Source organism: Panicum virgatum, chromosome 3K (genome assembly GCF_016808335.1).
Source record: "Panicum virgatum strain AP13 chromosome 3K, P.virgatum_v5, whole genome shotgun sequence".
Classification (NCBI taxonomy): domain Eukaryota; kingdom Viridiplantae; phylum Streptophyta; class Magnoliopsida; order Poales; family Poaceae; genus Panicum; species Panicum virgatum.
Window position 1 is genome coordinate 23,060,950 of NC_053138.1, and position 6,000 is coordinate 23,066,949.

General features: G+C 59.0%; 2 protein-coding genes across 3 annotated transcripts; one reads left to right on the forward strand and one right to left on the reverse strand.

Moving 5' to 3' along the window:
• The first annotated feature begins 2,601 nt into the window (after nt 1–2,601).
• Nucleotides 2,602–4,095, forward strand: LOC120698452. 2 transcript variants are annotated; one of them, XM_039982071.1, is made up of 5 exons: nt 2,609–3,091; nt 3,186–3,320; nt 3,401–3,457; nt 3,560–3,634; nt 3,708–4,095. In XM_039982071.1, exons 1-5 carry the CDS (start codon nt 3,021–3,023, stop codon nt 3,832–3,834), a joined length of 465 nt encoding a protein of 154 aa, XP_039838005.1. In that variant the 5' UTR covers nt 2,609–3,020; the 3' UTR covers nt 3,835–4,095. The 2 variants fall into 2 exon arrangements, with proteins under 2 accessions (XP_039838006.1, XP_039838005.1); XM_039982072.1 differs by lacking the exon at nt 3,560–3,634 and having other exon boundaries at nt 2,602–3,091.
• Nucleotides 4,096–4,227: 132 nt separating this feature from the next.
• Nucleotides 4,228–6,000, reverse strand: LOC120698451 (fasciclin-like arabinogalactan protein 4). Its single transcript, XM_039982070.1, has one exon. It carries the CDS (start codon nt 5,903–5,905, stop codon nt 4,517–4,519), a length of 1,389 nt encoding a protein of 462 aa, XP_039838004.1. The 5' UTR covers nt 5,906–6,000; the 3' UTR covers nt 4,228–4,516.

A 6,000-nucleotide genomic window follows, 5' to 3' on the forward strand; every position in this document is an offset into this window, starting at 1 on the left:
GAGCTCTCGTCATCCGTAACCTTCACCCCTGTGCGTGCCACGTGGTACTGTTGTCGTCAACTCGTAACAGATTTTCTCTGGCTGATGAGCTAGCTGGTCGCGAGCAGGGGCGGAGACAAGGGGGGGGCGGGCAGGGGCCAGGCCCCCCCCCCCTAACGTTGCTGCAACTCCACATAAAACCCCCTAATCTCATTGCTAATATTGCTCATTAACAAGGTGTGGCCCCCCCCTATCTAAATTGCCCCCCCATGTTTCAATCCTGGCTCCGCCCCTGGTCGCGAGTGCTGCCCGCGGTTACTGTCTCTTCACTGCACCATCGCAACGCAGGTCTAGACGATGATCCAGCTGCAGCTGCAGGCCCTCTCGTCGCCGTTACTGCAGCACCCAACAGTGGCCGCTGGCCACAGTGGCAAGGTGTGTGGTACGTGAGAGTGGGAACAAGCACGGAGCGAGAGCGACGACGGATCAGAAGACGTTCGGGCGAGCGGGGTCGTTCGTTTCCCAGCCTCGAGCACAAACAGATGAACCGTTCCGTTTTATTTTTTTTTCTTAGCGCGCGAGGCGAGAGACAAACGAATCTGCGGCCGCGTCACCGGAGGCACATGCCCGTGGCCAGGATGTGTGCGTTCGAGCTGGCGCACGCCGCGACCGACAAAACACGGGTCCAACTGACCAACGCACACAGCTCCTTCCAGGCTTCCACGAGCGGCCCTCCCCTATCGGGAAAGGGCTCTTCGGTCTTCCGTGTTCCGTCCTTCCGGCGCCGCGACGACATGGGCCCCGGGGCCCAGCTCACCCCACCCCGCGGCCACGCCGGCGGCGAGCCGCTAGGAAACACCTCGTTCATTAGGGCATCACGGGGCGGATGCTTCCATAGTTCCATGTGCCCCTCGCGCCCCCCTGATGTTAACATAGCATGGACATCTATCGCCGCACCGGACTCGGGCTCAAACTCGAGCTGTCCTCGGAAGCCTTTGCGCTGCGTGCGAAAGCTGGGGAGGTCGGAGGGGCCTCGCCTCGAGCCCCCCATGTGGCCGGGCTCTTATCTTGCCGTGGATGTCCCCGGCGGTGAGGGTATGCAGGGATCGTCTCGTCCAGATGCCAGCGCGGCAGGGAGGTCCAGCACCAGCCACCAGGGCAGCCGTCAACCGACCGAGAGAGAGAGAGAGAGAGAGAGGTGTGCCCGTTTCACCTCGGGCCGGAAAATCAACAGTTGCTTCCTCGGCATGAAGTCGCATCCCGCCCAATCATCCGAACCTGACGGCCGCTCGCAGGTAACCGGAGGACGCGCGGTGGAGGCCGTGGACCACTCATCCCTGGGGACGCTGCTTTCGCTTCACAGTGGAAGCCCGGCAAGGTGACCGCAAAGTTCCAGGGGAGGGGGCTCTTCCCCTTCCCTCGCCGTGAAAAATGCGAGGAGAAATCCCATCACCATTCTTGGTTCACCCACACCGGCCTTCCAATCCGATCGGCGGTGGCCCAATGATGAGCATGGCGGCTAATGATGGAGACGCTCATACGCGGCAGCCGCAGAACGGCAGAAAACTTTTCACCGCGGGCCGCCTGCGCGCACGGGGAGGAGCCGGAATTCCTGCCGGCCCGGGCCGTGACGTGGCGCTGGCAACATGAAGCAGACACACGCGGGCGGGTGGCAGCCAGGGTTTTATTTCCCGATCCGTAACCGGTAACCGCCGGGATCCGGTTCCGGTTTACCGGACCGATTTGATCGGTTACCGGTCGGAACCGGTTGAATTCAAATTCAAATAAATTCAAAAACTCCCGTGCAACCGGTTCCGACCGGTTTACCAGCCGGTTTTACCGGTTTACCGGTCGGTTTTACCGGTTTGAATTCAAATCCAAATTCAAAAACTCCCGGGCAATCGGTTTACCGACCGGTTTGACCGGTTAACTGGCCGGTTTGACCGATTTACCGGCAGGTTTGACTGGTGGGCCTTAATGGGCCGGCTCATTTTTTTTCTTTTTCTTTTTTGATTTAATTTTAAATCCTCGCAAATTATACTAAATGAATAAATTTTTGAAAAAATTTGATACCATTAGATTCATCGCAACTTGAAGTATTTTTAGAAATTTTTCATTTTTTGAATTTAAATTTTGAATTTTGACCGATTAGGTACCGGCCGGAACCGGAATCAGTCCGGACCGGTTCCCACCTGTAACCGGTCCAACCGGACCGGTTCCCACCGGTAAGGTTAACCATGGTGGCAGCGCGCCTCGCCCTCGCGTACGTCCGGCGACTTGACGCGACGCGGGCGGGGAAGGCGATCGAATCTAGCCGGGGGCGCGCTGACGCCTGCAAGCCTGACGCCCGCGTCCCCACCCCCGCCCTCCGCCAGCTCACTGCCAGCCACCCACCACCACCCCCACTCCCCTCACCGCCCGGTGAGCGCGACGCCTCCTCCTACCACCCCCAAAGCGAATCCACACGGACACCGCAAAACGGAATGGGAAAATTGGCCGGAGGACATCCTTCAAATGTGGCATTTGCTCTGAACCACTAAAAAAATTTCTCTTTGCTTGGAGACACCCTTCAATCAATTTATTTGCCACAAGACACTGAAGGTCATTGTTTATTCAGATTAACTGTGAATGAACGCGAAATGTCTAAATTACCCCTGCTGCTGCACACCTATCCCGATCCCCATCCCAGCGCCATCCATCTGCCTCACGCTTCCACTCCAGTGGCCGCTCCTCTCCTCCCAGCGGCTTGCTCCGGCGACCGCCCCTCCTGTTGGCTGCCCGCCGCTGCAGAGCCTCCTGCGAGTGCCTCCTGCAGGGTCTGCTAGCGCCGCCGGCCAGCACTGCGCGGGGGCGTCGGGGCGGCCTGCGTGTGGGCGTGGGGGGCCTCGCTGCGCGCGCGACTGGGCGCGTGGAGGCCCCTCGCGGCGCGCGCGACTGAGGCGTGTGGAGGGCTGGAGGCCCCTCGCGGCGGGCGAGCCTGGGCCCGTGGAGGCCCCTCGCGGCACGCGTGATCCGGCGATTTCAGACATAATTGATAGAAGATGGAGACCCCTCGATTCCTCAGTGACATTTTCCCGCAGGATCAAGCCGATCTTTCTTGGATTCCTAATGGGTAAGTGCTCTGTCATTTGTCCCCTAGAGTTAATGCTAACTATGGGTTTCAATTTGGTAAATAAACTGCTCCGATTTGTGCCATTGTTCTGTAGGATGGATGTCAATTCGTCCTACAGACTTGCAATGAATATGTTTATGATTCTGACGCACCACCACTTGCTCCTCCAAAGCCAAAGAGAAAGAGAGTCAAGAAAAAAGTCACTTACAACTGACTTGCACCCCCAATTGTAAGCTTTCAACTCAGATTTTGAATATTTCATAACTTGCTCCTATCTTACCACTGACTTGCACTCTAAAAAACTTACAGTGCTACACCACCTAGACCAATCACTTCTATACAAACAACCAGCCCTATGACAAGAAGGTACAAGTATAATGGATACATTTTGGGGTGAAACAATTTATTCCTTCCAGTTTGTACGTCATGTCAATTCCTTATATCTCCTCCATGCGATATGACAAGGAGATTGCTGGAAGTAGAACCATTTACACCAACTAGAGCTATTAGTTATGTGCAAACTCCTAGCCCTGTGACAAGAAGGTACAGTTCCTCCAATTTTTATGCCTTACTTGCTATCTATATGCAATTGACATATTTTTATTACTATTTACAGTCGTAAGAGGGTGTTGGAACTTGAAGGATATATAGAACCTGTTGCATGTCTTGCTCTTTCTCCAGTTGCTGGCACGCCGAAGGGAAGGGTAAAGAAGTTGAAGGTAGTTAGGTCTAAGATGAATTAATCTTTGTAGTGTGCTATTCAGTTATGACTATGTAATGGTAGAGTACTTGATGGTCAAGCGTGGCTGGAGAAGGTTATTTTGTGACCTGTTCTATTCTGCTGTTAAAATATGCCATATGTGGCTAAAACATGTAAGTTTAGTGACCTGTTTGGTGAAATATGGTGTGTTTGAAGGGGTAAGGGTAAGTCTGTCCAGAAATTGTGTTTATGACCTCTTTGGGCTAGAAATGATATTATATGAGTTATAATGTCCTGTGGCAAATTACCATGGTTGTAGAGTGTTTTCTGGCAAAGGGATCTTTTTTTAGTGGCTACCGGCAAAGACCACGTTTGAATGGTGTCCTCCAGCCAATTTACCCAAACGGAATTGGAGCAGCAAAGCAATGCGATGCGATGCAGGACGAGCATGGGCTCGGAATCAGAGAAATGGAATGGAATTGATTGGATTTTTACATGGCGGAGCTATTATTTCTTCTTTTCCCACCTTAAAAGGATGCTGCATTTCTTTTTTTGTTTTTGCAGCTCAATCATCTTCTTCTTGAATCTTCACCTCCCCCTCCCCCCTCTCCCAGTGTACAGATTCTAGCAAACCCCAAATCGAAAAAAAAGAAAACAAAAGCAAGAGCGAGGCAAAAAATTGAGCAGAAGAGGAATACGGCAATGGGCTAGCGGCCGGCCGGATCTCATACCAGGCGTAGCGGGAGTAGGACTAGGTACACCAATGCTATACACCGCCACCCGGTTCGTGCCCGCGCCGGCGCCGACGCCGTGTCGTAGTCCTGCCCGCCGCCGCCGCGGAGCGCGGGCGGGGAGGAGAGCTTCGTGGGCGGCGTCCGCGCGCTCTCGGCGGCCTCTGGGGCTGCCGCGGCCGGCGGGGGCGAGGACGCGGCGGCCGGCGGGGGCGAGGACGCGGCGGCCGGCGGGGGCGAGGACGCGGCGGCCGTGGCGGCGACGACGGAGGAGGAGTCGGCGCCGCCGGGTACCTCGGTGCGGGTGAACATCTCCTTGGGGAGGAGCACCTTGGAGACGGCGAAGACGGCGACGGGGTTCTGGTCGAAGACGGTCCGCGTGATGGTCGCCTGCACGACGCCGGTGTCGATGGCGACGGAGCCGTTGGCGCGGGTGATGTTGAGGGTGAAGCGGCCGGCGTTGCTGAACTCGGTGGCGAGCGTGGGCTGGACGGGGTTCACGATCGACTCCAGGGACCCCAGCGGGTAGTAGGAGTGGAGCACGTGGAAGCGGAGCACCACGGCCTTGCGCTCGGCGGGGAGGGACTGGAGGCGGTCGCCAGAGGGGAGCCCCGCGAAGGCGTCGTCGGTGGGGGCGAACACCGTGATCCCCGCGCCGCGCTCGTCGGCCTCGAACTCGCCCGCCACGCCGGACGCCTCCAGCATGGACGCGGCGACGTTGAAGGCGCGCGCGTCGGCGAGGACGCGGGTGATGTTGACGGCCGCGGGCGGGCGGGTCTCGGACGCGGCGAGGTCGAACCCGGAGGGCACGATGAGGCCGTCCACCGCCAGCACGCTCAGGTTGTACGGCACCGCGGTGATGGCGCCGAGCACGGTGGCGTTCGACCCCGGGAGCGGCGCCGGGGACCGGACGACCGCGAGCGCGGCGCGGCCCGCGGCGGTGACGTTGACGGCGCCGAGGTCCGCCGGGGCGCGGCCCGTGGTCTGGAACAGCGTCGTCACCAGCTTCCCGGAGGCCGGCAGCCGGCGGAGATCGGCGGGGGCGAGGTACTCGAGGAGGACGTGGTACCGGAGCACGTCCGCGAGGTCGGCGCCCGACGCGGCCGCGAACGCCGACGGCGACTGCGGGAGGTTGCCGTTCGGCACGGCGAGCAGCGTCAGCGACGACCGCCCCGCGAGCTCGGCCAGCACGGGGCTGGACGCCAGCAGCCGCGTGAAGTCGGCGAGGTCCGGGAACGCCGAGAGCACGCCCGTCACGTTGACCGCGACGGCCCCCGGCCGGCGCGCCGCAGCCTCCGCCGCGGCGGCGGCGGCGGCGGCGAGCAGCGCGATAGCCGCCGCGAGGTGTACGAGGCGGGAGACGGGAGGGATCTGTCCCCGCATCTCGCCGCCAGTGGAGCTGAACGGAGCAGCTCGAGGGCGGGAGTGAAGAGCGAGCGGGGGTGGTGAAGGCGTGAAGCTCGAGATGCGTGGGGTGG

Bases quoted from the DNA above. Each gene is read 5' to 3' on its own strand.
- LOC120698452 (XM_039982071.1), top strand. From the start codon at position 3,021: ATGGAGACCCCTCGATTCCTCAGTGACATTTTCCCGCAGGATCAAGCC. The intron at 3,092-3,185 runs GTAAGTGCTCTG...ATTGTTCTGTAG, and splicing joins CTTTCTTGGATTCCTAATGG to GATGGATGTCAATTCGTCCT. The intron at 3,458-3,559 runs GTACAAGTATAA...TATGACAAGGAG, and splicing joins ACCAGCCCTATGACAAGAAG to ATTGCTGGAAGTAGAACCAT.
- LOC120698451 (XM_039982070.1), bottom strand. From the start codon at position 5,905: ATGCGGGGACAGATCCCTCCCGTCTCCCGCCTCGTACACCTCGCGGCG.